The sequence below is a fragment of the Tiliqua scincoides genome, chromosome 11 (genome assembly GCF_035046505.1).
Source record: "Tiliqua scincoides isolate rTilSci1 chromosome 11, rTilSci1.hap2, whole genome shotgun sequence".
Lineage (NCBI taxonomy): Eukaryota > Metazoa > Chordata > Lepidosauria > Squamata > Scincidae > Tiliqua > Tiliqua scincoides.
The window spans coordinates 14,026,758-14,045,023 of record NC_089831.1 but is presented as its reverse complement, the minus strand read 5'-3'; the positions used below and the strand labels follow the sequence as shown (position 1 = coordinate 14,045,023).

Genomic DNA, 18,266 nt, shown 5'->3' with positions numbered 1-18,266 from the left:
ATATTAATTATATTAATCATATCATTAATTAAATGCAGATCTTAAAAATATATTATTAATACACAGCAATATACCTGTTTTATAAATGATCATCTGCTGATCACTGTTGGAGACAGGATGCTGGAGTAGGTAGATTTTGTCTGGTCCAGGAAGACTCTTTTTTTTTTTTTAACTTTGAAGCATACCAATAGAATTGTTTTATCAAATGAACTTTGTGAACAACCAATCTGACCAACATCACACACACACACACCCAATCCAACTAGTCATTTCTCCCATTCTCCTTGGATAGGACTGAATCCTTTATTAATTTAATGAAATTAAATTTTTCCAGCAGCTGGTGGGGAAAGCAAAAATAGACCATAAAAATATATCAGAGCTGATAAGGGTTTGGTTAGGAAGCTGATTTGTCTCCTATACTAGGAGATGCACAGCTCAAGCCTATGCATGTCTATTCAGAAGTAAGTCCCATTAGAGTCATTAGAGTAAGTTCCAATGGGGCTTACTCCCAGGAAAGTGTGGATAGGATTGGGCTGACAATCACTTCATCAATGGCTGATAAGTATTCCCTTCAAATAGCAAGATTCATCATTTTAAAAATACAGCCTCTCCTCTTCAGTCAAGCAACAAGATTAATAAATCATTTAAAAACAGTTCCCTTTTTCTGCTCCTGGCCAAGTAAAGTGGGTGCTTGTCTCTACCCTCCCCCTTTGCCAACTGCATGGAAGCAACTTTAAGACCCCTGGTGACTGGTGAAATTTTTGGGGAAGGGGAGGAAAGTGGGAAGGTTTGGAGATGGAAAGGGGGAAGTGGAAGAGGGAGGGGATTGAAAAGAGAGATTTCACTTTGATGAGAAGCAATCCCAGGCTGGGAACTAGGAACCAACCAGAGGAGGATCAGCGAGGGTTAAAGACTGCAAGCTGAGCATACTTGCCAGATGGGGGATGGAGTGGAAGAGCTTTGGAAACCACCTGCAGCGAACACAGAAGGCGGCAGCCTCGGAGTGAAGGGAGAAGAGGGCGGGGCGGCAGCAGCCACTCTCGCAGCTGAGCAACTCCCGTTTCTTCTGCTTTAAAAAAAGTGCAGAAGATGGGCTCGTATTCTGCCCAGGGGAGTGACTGTATCGCTGCGAGAGGACACCCCACGCCTCCCCTTTGAGTTCCTGGCGCCTCCCTAAAGAGCCGCGCCGCACAGTTTGAGTAACACTGCTTTAGAGAATAGGTGACTGAGGGACCTTGTCGAAGTTGTGAAACGATGCATTGTGTGCCGCCAGAGAAGTTTCTCTCCTTCTCTCAGCACCAGGACCTGAAATCGTCCATTGACACAGATTGGCAGAAGATTTTAGTATAAAAAAAAAAACACCTTCTTGCAGCACATTTTTAATCTATGGGATTCCCTGCCACAAGATGCTCTGAAGGTGTCTAACTTGGATGGCCTGAAACAGGATTCGATGAATTCATGGAGGACAGATCCATTAATGGCTACTGGTCAGCATGATGGCTCTGCTCCAGCCCTGGGTTCACCAACAGTGTACCTTTGAATGCCAGTTGCAGGACTACAGAAATGGGAGAGAAGTATGCCTGTCTCTCCAGCTTTCTGGGAGCATCTAATGGTCACTGTGCAAGTCTCTTTCTGTGCAGTGGGTCCTCCTTATGGCAGACTTGGCACCTGCAGAATTCAGTATTCACAAATGCTGAGTTCATGGCTGGAGGGCCTTAGAAGGCCTCCTGGACATTACCAGCACTTCTAGTCAAGTCTGGGAGTTCCTCTGAGGCCCTCCAGCCATGGATTTCATTATGTGCAGGAGGTCCTGGAATGAATCCCCTGCAAATGCAGAGGGCTCCCTGTATTGTTTCATGCAAAGCATCTGAGAGTTGGTTTGGGTTCAGTTCAGGGAGGAGATAGGCAATGAAAAAAGGAGAACTATTTAACCCTTTCCTTGCCAACTGTTCACAATTATTATTATTATTATTATTATTATTATTAATATACCGCTTTTCAACTAAAAGTTCACAAAGTGGTTTACAGAGAAAAATCAAATAACTAAATGGCTCCCTGTCCCAAAATTAATACCAGCAGACAGCCACTAGAACAGACAGTGCTGGGGTGAGGTGGGCCAGTTACTCTCCCCCTGCTAAAAAAAGGAGCACCCACTTGAAAAAGTGCCTCTTACAATCATCACCCCAGTTGCTTTTCATCTTGAGTGTGAAAAGATGCAGGGCCCCCGTACTTTTTCCTTCACTAGTGGAAAAAGAGCTGCGGGGAATTTTAGTGGCAAAGTAGTTAGCAAGGAAAGCCAGTTCAGCACAAGTTCCATTGGCCAGCCAGAGGTCTTCAGAAAACCTAAGCCAGCTCTTTCAGGAGTGCAGTGACTTTAATTCAGTGGAGTGCTTTGGTTTTATTTTTAACACTTATTATCTGCTCCATGCCCTTGGGAAGGCTCGGATAGGAAGTGAAAGACTGAGGCATCTCAGCATATTCCTGCTGGGCTTATTGCATCTCAGCTGGTATGATCTTCTCTGTAGGGAATCTCTAGTAGAGTTTGTGACTGTTCATTTGGCTCCTAGCTCATTCCATCATTAAAGTCAAGAGGCCCAGCTTCTCATGGAGAAGCTTCCTAGACTCTTGCCTTCCTAGACTCTTATTCAACCCCATTATCTGATGACCATTGTAAAGATCAGGCATAGCTTCTGTTGCAGTGAAAGCCCTCTAAATCACCCTGGGCTGTGGCTCTAGATAACAGGCACACCCAACATGTGTCAACTGACCCAGTTAGGGGGAAGAAAACCTCTAGGGACATGCAGTTATTATGACTCTGAAATGGCCCATTCATCCTCCTACACCCTGATACTGCAGTGAGATGCTAAGGAGGACAAGGGCTTCTGTATCAGGTCGCTGGGTCACAATATCTGAGATTTCTAAGTCAGGACCTGATGATGTCACAAAGCAGGGACCTGATGATGTCACTGGGGCGGACACTGGTGATATCACAAGACTGCCAACACTTTCAAAATGTGGGGATCAGGGCTGGGGTGAAACCCACCAGTAAAGTGACGTAGCCCAGCTTTAGCGGGCAATTTTGCTTTTATCTTTAGGTCGGCCAGGGATGTGCTGTGATTAGGACTTGAGTCGAAAAACACACATTTCTGGTGATTGGATTGGATTTAAGGAGTTCCAGTTGCTGACTGTAATCTAAACAGGCAGGAATGACCAGAGGCAGACATAATGAATATATTAAGCACACCATAAATGGCCCAATCCTATCCAGTTTTCCAGTGCCAGTGCAGCTGTGCCAGTGCAGTGTGCACTGCCTCCTGTGATGGGAAGGCAGTTCCCAGAGGCCTCCTCAATGCATGGGAACGTTTGTTCCCTTATCTCAGAGCTGCAGTGCCGTTGTACCAGTGCTGGAAAGTTGGATAGGTTTGGGCCCTAAGGCTATAATTCTCTTCTTGCTTTCCTGAGAGTAAGTTCCACTGAATAAAATGAGACTTACTTCTGAGTAGATATGTACCAGATTGTGCTGTAATTCATGTAATTAGGAATTGTCTATCCTATCCTTGTGTTGTTCCCCCCCTCTCTCTCACACACACACACATTCACACACACACAAAGACATTCCTGCTCTGTGCCTCTTGTACACTCACAGTTCAGTTTTAAAGCAGAAGTGAAACTGACCATGAAAAATAGAAGCAGTTTAGTTATTTCCGGAGAAATCTGAACAGATTTATGGCTCGGTGTCCTATGCTGTCATCCACAATCCTCCAGCCTGATTTAGTGTCTGTATCTGAATGTAAACAGTCTTCACGTGTGTTTTTTTAAAGAGCCAGAGCCATGTGGAACATTTGTCTGAATTAGAGGTGGCCCAAATATAGGAACCACATCCCAACATTTGCATATAGCTTAGAGCAGTATTTCTCAACGTTTTTCCCCCACCGTACCACTTTGCATGGTTCTCCTATTGGAAGTAACACCAGAAGTAACTGGCGGTGATTTCATCATCTGTTACTCTGGGTTGGGAGACCAGATGCAGCATGACAAATACCAGTAAGAGGCTCAGGGCAGATGGAAGGGCTTTTTTGAACATGTGAAAAGCATATGCTGGAGCTCTGCCCACAAAACCAAGTCTCCTACTACTGCTTGTCATGTATCATTGCTGGTCTTGCTGTCAGGTGGTGTGGGTCTGGGGGAAGTGGAATCACTAGGTGGTGGGGGGTGCAGGCCACACCGGGTGACGCACATGGGGGGGTGACACCACTATTGGCCAAAATTTTTATACCTTGGTATTTTCAAATAATGCCTTCATGTTATACATCAATTGATGCGTAATTTCATGCATAAGGCAACAAAAAAACCTAGTTTAAATATCTCTATTCTATCAAAAGTTATAGCAAAAAAACCAGCAGGGGTCCTGCCCACTGCATGGGAGAAGGTGGATCATAATGGACTTCCTGCACAGGGTGATACAAACTTTAATGATGCCACTGTCTGGGGGTCCCATGAGTACCATCAGATATCACCTCAAGTACCACCACCAGTGGTACAAGTACCACTGGTTGAGAAACACTGGCTCAGAGCAGCTTATTTTAAATGGGAGAAATCCAATATTTTTGCCGAAAAAGAAGACACAGGAATGGGGGCATGGGGAGGGGGAATCTTTCTACCCCAACTACTTTCCTGTTCTAAGTCATTTCCAAAGTTGAATTCCCTAGTTTGAATGTCCCCTGTTCATTCCCTGTTTTGAATCCCCCCTTTGCTAGGAATGCAATCGTTCTTCAGCAACCCACTCCTTCTCGGACTCAGTCTTCCTCATCCGCCGTATAGGGATAATAAGAGTTACCTAGTAGATGTAAGAAGAGCATCCGGATAAGACTTAGAAAGCACTATGCAAATGTTACGTAGTAGTATTAGTGGGGGGGGGGCAATTTAGATCAGAAAAATAGATCAGTTTAAATCACCTGAGGGCGAAGAGTTGCCCAACCCCGGCACGGCTGCTCTAACCAGAATCAGAGAGTTCTGAGCCATGATCAGCACTGATGTTGGCTGAGCCTGTTTCAAAATCTCCCTTAAATGTATTTGGCAAAGCAGGAACAAACCCAACTCACTATTCCTGCAGGTGGCTTTGGGAAGGTAACTGGGTAGTTTGCCTGAACCTGACCTTCACTTGCTGGAGCTCTGCACTCCATGATCTAGTTTCATGTTGACACACTGGATCTCGTGCGGTGATGAGATCCATCTTTCCTAGACAGATGGAACGGGTGAGGCTGAGTCCTGCTCAGCAGGTTTAGTTTCCACTGTGCTCCCCATGTGATTCTCATGCCTACTCTCTGTGTGGCTCACTTGCTGTGCAGATGGAAAGATGCTGATGCTCTTTCCACCAGAATTCCCCTGAGAAAAGAGGAACCCACAGCATTTCTTGACCCCAGTGCCTTGGTTTATAGTCAGGGCTAAAATTATTCATGCAATGCAGCCATCTGCTGAATCAGATACCTTCATCAACTATTGCCACAGTCTATCTGCAGCTTTCCAGGGTTTCAGAGACTGGTCAGAGAATCTAACCCTTCCTAGAAGATAGCAGGGACTGAATCTAGGCATCTCTGGGTGTGCTGTCCACCGATCTGTAGCCCTTCTCCATGCCACGGGTCTCTCAGGGCTCAATCCTATCCAATTTTCCAGTGCCAGTGCAGCCTTGCCAATGGGGCAAGCACTGCATCCTGTGTTGGGGAGGTAGTCCCAGAGGCCTCCTTAAGGTATGGGAACATTTGTTTCCTTACCTCAGGGCTGCATTGTGGCTGCACTGGTGCTGGAAAATTGGATAGAACTGGGCCCTTAGTAGTTTAATTCAGCTGCAAAACAGCACACAGTAACCTGGAAGAAAACCCCACTGCACTCAAGATGATTTACACCTGGGTAAGCCTGCTTAGGATCATGTGTGCTGGGTCTCCATCCTGCGCTTTCCTAAGGGATGTTCAGGGCACCACATTTCCAAACAAAACAGGATCCTCTTCTGCAACATTGCTTCTAAATATGTCTGAGTACCAGACTGCGTAGCGGTTGTAGCTCAATGGCAGAGGAAATTCTGAAAGCACCAGGACTGAGCCGGAATATCTCAGGAGTTGGGAAGATTTCTCTTTGAAATCCTGGAGAACTATGGTCAGTCCGTGTAGCTTGATGGTCCAATCAGCTTCTGCTGCTCCATAGATCTTCTCAGCAAATATAAATTTGCTGGCTGTGGGTCTGCTTGGGAGTGTAAAATGAGAATGCGGTCTGCCTCTTCGTCGTACATTTCCTCTTGATATTCTCCAGCCTTGAGTGATTCCGGGATGACAGGGAGAGTCTGTGAGTGTTAATACTGAGCGGTGTTTCTCAAACAGTGAGTTGGAACCCACTAGGAGGGTCACAAGCCAATTTCAGGTGGGTCCCCATTCATTTCAATATTTTATTTTTATTATATTAGACTTGATGGTACCATGGTATGTGACTACATTTGGGGAAATGTTACAGCTCTGTACTTTTAACAAGCTACTATTGTATATTCTTTTAACAATGATAGTCTATGGGACTTACTCCTGGGTAAGTGTGGGTAGGATTGCAGCCTAGGGTTGTTAAAAAAATTTCCTGCTTGATGATGTCACTTCTGGTAATGACATCACTTCCGGTGGGTCCTGACAGATTCTCATTCTAAAAAAGTGGGTCCCGGTGCTAAATGTCTGAGAGCCACTGATACTGACGGTTCTGCAGAACCACCACTGACAGGCCAGATGCCAGGGAGTGCTTTAGGAAACATTATTCTGCCAGGACATGAGAGGCAAATTGGGGCCATTCCAAGAGGGTGGTTGATACCAGGTGCCCCAGATTCCTACATCCTGGAAGCCGAAAGAAAAATCCCCAAGGAGGTAGGTCAAAGTACTCTAGAGGAGAAACGCACCCACCCAGGGCAGAGTCATTGTTGCAACGGGTGAGAACCAGCTGGTGAAAACAACCTTGACTGGTGATCAATACAAGCTGTCAGGTGATCAATACAAGGATCCTTGGGTAGGCTCAGTAAAGGCTGTTTGGTTCAGCTCAGGGGATATGGCTTGTACCTTTCTTGACCCCATGCGAAAGATCACTAGTTCACCATGCATGCAGGAATATCTTGGCACATAGCACTCACAACAGGAAAGAGAAGGGCTTGGCTCTGTTGTAGACCATTTTGTAAGATTCCCGGAAAGCCAGTAGTGGTCAAAGTAGGCTATTTGGTGCTAGATTGGTCAGTGTGCCAATCTCAACATATAATAGGTTGATGTGCTCACAACTAATGAATGTACTGCATGATTAAAAAGCATTGTGTTTGAGGGGGGTATGAAAACTCTGTCTTGATTGATTCATTCACTCATATAATGAAGAGGCAAGTGTGATCTTGTTTACCTTCCCTGAATGCCTCCCAGCAGAGGCAGATACCCAAGAGTTGAGTCACGAATCTTTGCTGGCTGTCTTTCAGCACTCCGAAAGTTCAGTGGGGCTTACTCCCAAGTGCATATAGGATGATGATGATGATGATGATGATGATGATGATGATGAATACTTATATATCGCTTTTCAACAAGAGTAGTTCTCAAAGCGGTTTACATAGTAAAACAAACCAAGCAATGGTTCCCTGTCCCCAAAGAACTTACAATCTAAAAAAAATGACAGAAGAGACATCAGCAACAGCTGCTGGTAAAGACACCCTGCTGGGATGAAGTGGGACAGTTGCTGCCCCCTTGCTAAATATAAGAGGACACCACTTTGAAAGGTGCCTCTTTGCCCAAATGGCAGGGGTGATTGCAGGCTTAGGGTAATGCCTTCTAATTCTTAGCTCCTCCATATTCCATAGTGGCATGGATCATTTTTCTTACAGATCTCCTTTGCCTCCCTCTTCCAGGTATCGGGGGTTCATCCTCGTTCTGACTTTCCTGTGCTACACCACCTACCATCTCTCACGGAAACCCATCAGCATCGTGAAGGTATTGAGAGTCCCACTGGGGGGAGGACTCTTATTGGGCACGTGTCGCAAACGAGAGACTTTCAGTTTGGCTCTGTTTAGAGCAGGCATGCCTATGTTCAGAGCTGGCCTAAGACCTCCCGGGGTATGAGGAAGCAGAATAAATGCTGCTCCTCTCCCATACCTGGCAGCACACCTCTGACCTCCACTGCTGCTAGCCCTGCTGTTGGTATTGAAAAAGAAGAACAGAATGGAGCAGAGGAGGAAGTGTGGAAGAAAGGAGAGTGTTGGGCTGGAACAGGGGTGCCCAAACCCCAGCCCGGGGGCCACTTGCGGCCCTCGAGGACTCCCAATGTGGCCCTCAGGAAGTCCTCAGTCTCCAATGAGTCTCTGGCCCTCCAGAGACTTGCTGGAGCCCGCACTGGCCCAACACAACTGCTTTCGGTGTGAGGGCAACTGTTTGACCTGTCACAGGAGCTGTGGGATGAGGGCTCCCTCCACTGCTTGCTGTTTCACATCTGTGATGCAGCAGCGGCAGCAAAGGAAAGGCCAGCCTTGCTTTGTGCAAGGCCTTTTATAGGCCTTGAGCTATTGCAAGACCTTCGTGCATTCATATAAGTTCATCTTTAATATATTCATTTATGTAAACTTATGTAAATTTATTCAAATTTTAAATGTAAATTAATTCTTTTTTCCCACCCGGCCCCTGACACAGTGTCAGAGAGATGATGTGGCCCTCCTGCCAAAAACTTTGGACACCCCTGGGCTAGAGCACTGTAGCCACTCTAGATCATCCACTGTCCTCTCCTCCACTTTGCTGCTCATTCCCTCTTTCTTTTCCAATCCAAGAAGTGGGAGGGGGAAGGACTGTGGAGCCAGGCAGAGGCAGGCAGCAGGTGCCTCCCCGGCCAGAAATTCACTACCTGAGGCAGCGGCTTCACCCTCTATATACTGTAATTGACCAACATGTGAGACAGAGCCTGCTCTGGGATAGCCCCTTGCCAGGTGCGATACTCCCTGCCTCAAGAGGTTCATGGTGTACCCTCTCTTCTATCGTCTAGCAAGACACCCACTTGTTTCACCAGATCTTGGGGAGAGCTGGTCAGGGTGAAGGTGGCCTGGGAGCATTGCTTGTGTCTCTTGTTGAAGATTTTTTTTTTTGTGGTCATTTTGCTACCTCTGATTAATTTTATTCATTAGTTTTTTAAATCGTTTCCCCGCTTTTGTATTTTGTTATTGGCCACCTTGGATCTTCTAGGGATAAACAATGGGAAAAAAATTAAATCCATAACTGATTTGAAAGATTTTCTGGCCTTGTAAGTATTATCTTGTTTAAATACGCACCCCCATGCCCCAGTATTCCTCCCTGGGTAAGTGGACGGGGGGGGGGGGGAGAGTGGCTGCACATTAAACCAAAATGCTTGGTAGGGATTTGGCAGGACTCGGGTCTAGTTGGACTGTGTACTATCTCTATTCAGCCTGCAGAGAGCCTGGGAAGGAAGATCGCTGTCCTGTTTCTCAGGGATCACGAGAGATCCCCGGATTCTTATGCTGTCCTGTGCTCTTTCCTCAGAGTGAACTGCATCACAACTGTTCCTCCAGCGGGCCACGCAACCATTCCAACAGCACCACGTGGTGTGATTGGAAGCCCTTTGGTAAGCTGTCGCTCTCGGTCCTCTGCTATGTCGTCGAGACCTCTTGGAGTCTTGTGCGAGTGACAACAAGCCGTTTCAGAAGAGCTAGTGTTAGGCAGTGACTAAAGAGATTGAATTTTCAGTCAATCTCACCAGAGTCAACTCTCTCCTCTGCCACAAACTCCCTAGGCAGCCTTAGGCAAGCTACTTGGTCTCAATATTACCCATCTTCCAAAATGGTTGGCAACCTTCAGTCTCAAAAGACTATGGTATAAGCCTACACCACCAGGTATTCCCAGGCGGTCTCCCATCCAAGTACTAACCAGGCCTGACCCTGCTTAGCTTCTGAGATCAGACAAGATCAGGTATGTGCCGGGTAACAGTTGCTAAAGGGCTAATAATTCTTACAGTGTTTACAATACTGACAATCCTATGCATGTTGGCTCAGAAGCAAGTCCCATTGATTTACCCCAGGTGTGTATAGGGATTTCAGCTGTAAGGATCAATGCGGTAGGGCAGCGATCTTCAACCTTTTTCACACCATGACCCCAATTAATAAATTAAAGTTTAAGACTGGAGACCCACCACTGATCCTCCCAGGACCCAATCCACCACCCCCAGCTTACCCCATTTCCACCTACTTCTTGTGTTTTCACAACAGTCCTGCAAGGTAGCAGCCTAAAGAGGGCCAACCTTAGGAGCTGCGGGGCAAGACAGCAAGAAGAGGCTGTGCAGGATTAGTTCATGAACTCAGTTTTGATAAGGCAGTCCCATGATTGGATTGGATTCAAGCCCTCTCTTGAACAGGCTTGAAAAGGTTGCCATGACCCCCAAATGAGGCTTTGATACTCCATTGGAGTCCCAACCCACAAGTTAAACAAAACCGCTATAGAGATTTCTTCAAGATAAATACATATAGAAAGCAAGTTAAACAAAACCGCTATAGAGATTTCTTCAAGATAAATACATATAGAAAGCTTTTTACACCCGGAAACTGCTACACAAACATTAAGTATTTGGGGACAATTTGTTGAGACGTTTCTATCTGTTTGCCATTCTACTTTTTGCTTTTGAGTGGTCAAAGACCACTGACCCATCCATCCACTTTGAAGCATTTAGAGTCTTCTGGACAGCTTCCATGTGGCTGTCGAAGCAATGTCTTCTTCCATTGGGAAGATGACAAATCTTCTGGGGTGTTCCTTGATCTCCCCACCTTCCAGGAATTCTCCGTTGAGGGCTGTGACCCTTCCTAGAAGTTCCAGGAAGCTGAACAGCTTTTATCTTCATTGGAGGCTGTGATCCCCTACTGAGTCATATTTAATAGCCAAAATGGCATGGCTTAGAGGCCAACAGTTGATTCTGACACGATTAACTGCCCTACGTATCTTTCTCTCACTTGTTTACACTGTCGTCGTGAGTCTCATTAGCAGAATGACCGCAGCTTGGTTTCCAGTATAACTACTAATGGGAAGTTTATTTCACTGGCCTGTTTGAATTTTGGGGAATTATTATTTTCTGTACCGTGCCATCCATATTCATGGCAATTTGCAAGGTTCTGTAGGCAGTTGTAGAGGGTTGCCTGCCTCAAGGCACATGCAAGCTGAAACGGACAATGGGAAAAACAGTATGGGGAAGGAAGGAAGGCAGGAATGGGAAGCAAATGCAGTCATTTGTGATTACAGTAGGGAAAGGGAAAGAGGATGCACTCTGTACATGTTCAGGTAGGAAATGCCACGAAGAGGGGGCAGGAAGGGAAAATGGGTAGCCAATGCCAGTGTCAGTTTGCTGTGAGTCAGAGCCCTGTACTGATATCCCTACAGTGCCTCCATCTTCCCTCTAATAGCAAACTACCACCGATCTTGTCTGATCTCGGAAGCTAAGCAGGGTCAGGCCTGGTTAGTACTTGGATGGGAGACCGCCTGGGAATACCGGGTGCTGTAGGCTTATACCATAGTCTTTCGAGACTGAAGGTTGCCAACCATTACTGCCACCAGTGCTCAGGGCTCAGCAGCTAGGTGGACCTTCTAACAGTCACTGCCTGACTTGGCCAACCCTTCACCCAACTCCATGAACAACAAAGGAGAATGATATACTTATTCATATAATAACACCTTTCCTGCTACAGGCAGGAGTTGGACTAAATGACCTTGTGAGTCCCTTCCAACTCTTTGAGTCTTTGATTATTCGCCCACAATTATGCTTTATGTCTTTCTCCCTTTTATCCTCACAACAGCTCTGTGTGAGCCAGGCTCCCAATATGTCAAAGAAAAATCTATTCAGACAGAAAGCTATGGCACAGCCCTGCTAAGACTGTACCACTTCAGGGTGCCGGAAGGTGGACAGGGTGGGGAGGACTGCACAGGAACAAATCAGTTGATGTGGAATAGGTTCCTGAAGATAGAAAAAACTGAAAAATGCTGCATGAGGCTAGTGTGCAACACCAGACTCAAGAAGTGCTTTTGGCTGTGACTGATCAGCCCTCAGGGGGTTTCTGCTGATGTGCTCGTCTTTTACATGCAGGGATTTATGATATTTTTTTTTTCTCCAGTTGCCAGTTGCTTTGGGGTTGATGCTTCTGTGACTTTGGTATTCCAGCTGTTTGGCGGGATGCTGTTTGGGAGCTAAAACTGTTTCTTCTTCCAGATCAGGCAAATTATAAGGAACTCTTTGGGGCCCTCGATAATGCCTTCCTGGTTGCCTACGCCATAGGAATGTTTATCAGGTATGTCCTTACAATGCAGGAAGAAGAAAAGTGTAGGGCTTTCTGCTCCTGTTTTTGTTTTGTGATGTGCTCCTCCTGCGGCAAGGTGTGTCGACATTTCCTGCAGAACCAGATCACAATTGCAGCGCATTCAGAGTCAAGCTACCCACTCAGCAAAGTCGGGTGGTATCATCGATGCCAGAGCCATGTCCTGGAAGCCCCGTGGCAAAATACCACGCTGGGACTTGCTTCCCCCCATCTGCCCCTTGGTAGTACATCCTCCTACTGTGTCCTACATTTGAAAAGGTAGTGGAAGTGTTTGAGTGCACAGTAGAGTGGTGGGCTAGAGCAGTGGGGCATTGCAATGCCCCAACCTGAGGGCCCTGGGCTCTGCCCCCTTAAGGGGCGGGGAAGGGGGGAAGGCAGAGACCCGCTAGAGAAACAGGAAGCAGTCACAGTCGCATTCTGCAGGGGCCTGCGCTGCGTGGAGAGCCTTGCTGAGGCAGGTGCCAGGCTCCTCCAACTGCCAGGAGGCTGCTGCAATCGGAGGTGAGTGGAAGCGGCCTCTGTGGCCCTCCACAGCAGCGCGATGTTGGGCGTCGTATCGCTGCCTTCCCCCCGCCCCCCCCGTCCCTTAAGCAAAGACTTACAGGCTCTCAAACTCTCCCAGAGTGTCTCCCAGAGCCCTCTACACCAGTGTTTCTCAAGGGTTGTTCCACACTGCGTCGTTTCACATGGTCCACCTATTCAAATTACCAGCTGAATGGCAATGATATCATCACCTGTTACTTCTGGTTTGGGAGGCCAGATGTGATGCAACAAACACCAGCTCAGGGTGGATGGGAGGGCTTTTTCAAGCGCAGGAAAGAATGCTATGGAGCTCTGCCCGCTGAGCCAAGCCTCCTACTGCTATCTGTTGCATCATGTTCCTGATCTTGCTGCCGGGCGGCAGGGCTCCAGGGGCCCTGCGAGTACCACCAGACACCACCTCAAGTACCAACGGTGGTACCTGTACCACTGGTTGAGAAACACTGCTCTAGGCCGTTATCTCATCTGTCCGTGCATTTCCTCGTTATCGCCCCCACTACCTGCAGTCGCTTCTCCTCTGGGCCTCATCAGTTGTCTGGCCCTGGGTGCAATCCGGTCCTACCGGATTTTGTTGATTGTCTGATTCAGCTCTCATCTGATCCAGAGTTCAGGGATCATGGAGCATCTGCACACTTGCTTGCTTGAGGTTTCCCAGAGCACTTGGCTGACGTTTTAGGGAGGGGTGAACTTTAGTCAGACTTAGCAAGGTAATTTTCTTAATTACCTTCCAGTAATGTTACTGGTACCTTTGGTAGTGATAGCCATTTAAGTTGGTTTACCTTCACTAAAAGCCTTCTCCATCTTCAGCCAAGGCTACAATTTGTCACAGAGCACTTGGTAGACCCAGGCTGTTAAAACACCAAACGATCTCAAACAATCTCACAGGTGCTCTTAGGACAAATCCATAATGTTTGTTTACTTTGGCTCCACATATCAAGAGGCAGACCGACAGCAATCTGCCCATTTCAAAGCCATTCAGGAACTAGTTAGAGATATAGAAACCCCATAATGAGAGCGATTACAGTTGGGGGATAAGAAATTTGCTAAGGTAGGATGTCAACAAGATCCTTGCCCAAATGATGGATTTTATTTGCTTAGGGAATGAGAAAACTCTTTTGTCACCTAAATACTGATTAAAGAGCTTCACAGAGCTTTGTATATAAGCAGCTCTGCCTGCTGTGTGCAGAAGACCTTGGCTGAATAGCAGGCTCCTTGCTGTGCCTTCAGAGAGTTCCCAGGTTCAATCCCTGGCATCTCCAGCTTGAGCTGGGAAGAACCCTGGAGAGCCTCTGCCAATCTCAGTTGACCCTGTTAACACAGATGGACCAGTGGGGAGCTGCTTCATATGTAGCACATGTCTGCAAAATGCCTGAGCTATAATAATAATAATAATAATAATAATAATAATAATAATAATACAGGTATTTATATACCGCCTTTCTTGGTCATCAGATTTCTCCTCAGACTTTATTCAAGGCGGTTTACATAGGCAGGCTATTTAAATCCCTGTAGGGATTTTTACAATTGAAAGAAGGTTCTATCTTTCAAGAACCACAACAGTCCAGATGTTTCACTCTGATCTGGTATTGCATTCTGGCCTCCATCCTCCCACGCTCAGAGCAGATGGAATAACTCGGCTCAGCTTGTCAGCTGCTTCAAGGTCGCACGGTGCCGGTGGCCTCGAACTGGCAACCTGCGGATGTTATCTTCAGGGAAATGGAGGCTCTACCCTCTAGACCAGACCTCCTGCCCCTAAAATGTTCTCTTTTAGAACAGCTCTAGAATTAGATTGCTTCAGTATTTGGGAATTATTAATTACTGGATAAATTGATTAATTTTATAAATCATGTGAGTATTCAATTCATTGGATGATAATCATTGTGCTATATTTTCCTCTTCACTTCGAATAAAGTGTCTTTATGCCCCCAAATATTTCTCTTCTTTTTTGTTGTGCCTGAGAAGCAGAACAACCCCTGCTAATTGGGTAAGAGGCACTTTTTCAAGTGGGTGCTCCTTTTTTTAGCAGGGGGAGAGTAACTGGCCCACCTCACCCCAGCACTGTCTGTTCTAGTGGCTGTCTGCTGGTATTCATTTGCATCTTTTTAGATTGTGAGCCCTTTTGGGACAGGGAGCCATTTAGTTATTTGATTTTTCTCTGTAAACCGCTTTGTGAACTTTTAGTTGAAAAGCGGTATATAAATACTGTTAATAATAATACAGCCCAACCTGAGAAGCAGGATGCCTCCCTCTGTCCTAATTCTAGACCTCAGAGGTCACCTAGGGAAATTGATTGGCAGGGCAGACAAAAGACAGGATCTTCACACTCCAGAAAATTAATTGTTGCATTTCCTACTAGAAGTATGGGATATTTGTTGACTTAAATGACTCTGAAAAGGGTTAAAGATGCATGGAGGAGTTTCAGGGCAATACATGATGACGGGACAGATCTGGGGTTGTGGGGCAGCATAGGCTTTCTGAACACTAGTCCTTTCCCAAATGCAAAGGTCCCATTCTGACATTGCCCCTATGACGTGAGAGCTGGTTCAGAGTGGCTTCTTCCTATATAATACAGGAGTTCTGCCCCTCAAGTCATGCTGGGGCAAAGGCCTGGGAAGTAATTGCATTATCAGCTCCCCCAACAAGACTTTGGGTTTCCTGTGAGTCCATGGAAAGGATCCATATTATAGTGCAGTGATTTTCAACCATTGGACCCCAGTACACTGGTGCTCCGCAAATGGTCCACAAGTGTTCCGCCAGAGTTTGGGGAGGGTCATTTATTAGTAGGGTCATTTGGGTTGGTGAGCCCCCAGCCAGCAGTTTGGTGTATCTTGTCAGTTGTCAAAAAACCTGATGGGTATGTCCTGAGGTGAAAAAAGGTTGAAAAGGATCAGAAGACTGCAACAGTTTGACTGTGTTTGCTCCCATCTCCTGCAGTGGAATTTTTGGCGAACGCCTCCCGATCCGCTACTATCTTTCCGGAGGAATGGTGCTGAGTGGCTTGTTCACTGCCTTATTTGGCCTGGGATTCTACTGGAATATCCACGAGCTTTGGTACTTCGTGCTTGTTCAGGTATGGAGATGACTGTCAAGAGTCTGCAACTCTAGTGTAGAGTCAGTGCTAATTTTGGATGGGGAAGGCCTGAATACAAAGCACCACAAAGCTTACAGGGTGTGCCAAAATGCAAACTGCAAGCTGTTTGGGACAGAGACCTGTCCCTTTTTGTTTAGACTGCTTTGTAAAGTGCCATGAGCAATGACGGGGCTGTATAAATAATACTGTATCACCATTGTCATCAAGGACTTGTCCCTGACATACTCAGCCCTCGTATATTACACCGGAGTTGCCAAGCCTCCCTTATCTGACCTGTGTCTTTGATTTGCTCTATCTCCTTCTGAGTGGGTGTTGTTTCCTTGTGCCATCTGCCTGCTCAGGGTGAAACTGTTTCCATTGTTTGCCACTATGGATTTTCGTTGTCACCTACTCCACAGTCTGGGCAAACAGAAAGCCAGATATAATTAGCCACTGGTAGAAGGATGCATTCAGTATTTCCATCCCAGCTGTGTCTGTCCAAATGAGACAAGCTGGTCAAATGAGTGTTTATCAGGTCTAATGCAAGATGTTTCTGTTAGGGGTCTGAGTGCCCTAAACTCGTGCTCATGAATTGCTGAAAAACTGTGATTCAGTGAGCATATGTCTTTTTCCTCTGAATTCTTAGTAAGGGAGTGCTGGACCACTGTCCGAATGTCCTTTTACTTTGAGGTTTTCCACAATGGAATGGCTTCAAAAAAATAAGCAAGTGAACCATTCAGTGTCAGCATCTCTGATCACACTTTGTTCTCTGAGGAATTAATGAGCATTTTACTTGATTGATCTACTGGTAAAGCCCATGCAAGCCTGAAGCCCAAGCCAGTCATTTTTTTTACAACAGAGGACAAAGTGCTTGGATTCCCAGCAAGCTGCTGCTGAAGCTGCAGAGACCTGTGTCCTTGTGTAACTCCAGTGAATCATCTCATAATGAGCCTCCTTTACATTGTTTTCTGTCTGTGGGTGTGGGCCTTGCCTTGTTGCATGTTAACATTGGACTTGCAGCAGAAGCCTGCCTCGAGCCTGCACATTCCTGATCTTGTCTGATCTCGGAAGCTAAGCAGGGCAGGCCTGGTTAGTACTTGGATGGGAGACCGCTTGGGAATACTGGGTGCTGTAGGCTTATGCCATAGTCTTTCTAGACTGAAGGTTGCCAACCCCAAATCCCCTTGGGTGTGTAGAGACATACCTGAAAACAGGAGCAGATGGTGGTTTGTGTATGTGTTCTGTGATGAGCTTTACTCCGCTGTGGAGATGTGTACAGGTGGGGCCTCTATATCCACAGATTCTGTATCCATGGATCTGGCTCAATGCTGGATCCCCTGGCCAGATTCAGCCCAACCTGAGCTGCGTTCCTGTCACCTCCAGAAGGCTTTCTGAAGCCCACAGAGGCCACAGTGTCCACCCACAGCCTCTGTGGGCTTCAGAATGGCCATTTTGGTTAAAAAAAAAAAACACAACTTACGGTTTCCTTAGGGGAAACCAGAACCAGAAATGCAACTTCTGGTTTCCCTGAGGCCCAGGGAGATGTGAGAAATCCTCAATTTGGATCAAAGGGAAGGGTTTTTTTTTTAAAACAAAACATCTATTACAGGGGTGCCCAAATCCCAGCCCTGGGGCCACTTGCGGCCCTTGAGACCTCTCAGTGTTGCCCTCAGCGAACCCCCAGTCTCCAATGAGCCTCTGGTGCTCCGGAAATTTGTTGAAGCCCGATGCAACTGCTCTCAGCGTGAGGGCAACTGTTTCCTCTCACATGAGCTGTGGGATGAGGGCTCCCTCCACTGCTTGTTTCACGTCTGTGATGCAGCAGTGCCAGCAAAGGAAAGGCCAGCCTTGCTTTCTGCAAGGCCTTTTATCGGCCTTGAGCTATTGCAAGACCTTCATTCATTCATAGAAGTTCATTTTTAATATATTCATTTATGTAAACTTATGTAAATTTATTCAAATTTCAAATGTAAATTAATTCTTTTTTTCCCCCTGACACTGTCAGAGAGACGATGTGGCCCTCCTGCCAAAAACTTTGGACACCCCTGTCATAGAGCGACAGGGGAGTGGAAATATACATATGAGGATTAGTCACTCTCATCAGCCCTGAAATAGCAGTGCAGTTGGGACATCCACTTTTGAGGGCTTCTTGTGGCTTGGGGTGATGAGTCTCCCATCAGATGTGGACGCTTTATTGTTGTCAGACCTGGTTCTATTTTGGTCCCCGATTGTGTAAAGAGTCTCGTTGTTCCTCTTTACGCCACCTGAAGCTCCTCCAAAAGCCCTAGCCGGCTCTCCTCCCACTCATTC

At 46.5% G+C, this 18,266-nt stretch overlaps 1 protein-coding gene and 1 pseudogene across 2 annotated transcripts in view; one reads left to right on the top strand and one right to left on the bottom strand.

Annotated features, from left to right (window-relative positions):
• Nucleotides 1–18,266, top strand: part of SLC37A2 (solute carrier family 37 member 2) — a 50,022-nt gene that overhangs the window by 11,619 nt on the left and 20,137 nt on the right. For both annotated transcript variants that reach the window (XR_010794975.1, XM_066639321.1), the window contains exons 2-5: nucleotides 7,904–7,985; nucleotides 9,537–9,618; nucleotides 12,241–12,319; nucleotides 15,821–15,956. Coding sequence is in view for 1 of the 2 variants with exons in the window: in XM_066639321.1 (XP_066495418.1) it covers nucleotides 7,904–7,985; nucleotides 9,537–9,618; nucleotides 12,241–12,319; nucleotides 15,821–15,956 (379 nt within the window). In the remaining variant the exon portion in view is untranslated. The remainder of the gene's footprint in view (nucleotides 1–7,903; nucleotides 7,986–9,536; nucleotides 9,619–12,240; nucleotides 12,320–15,820; nucleotides 15,957–18,266) is intronic.
• LOC136662781 (5S ribosomal RNA) lies at nucleotides 9,872–9,988 on the bottom strand (annotated as a pseudogene).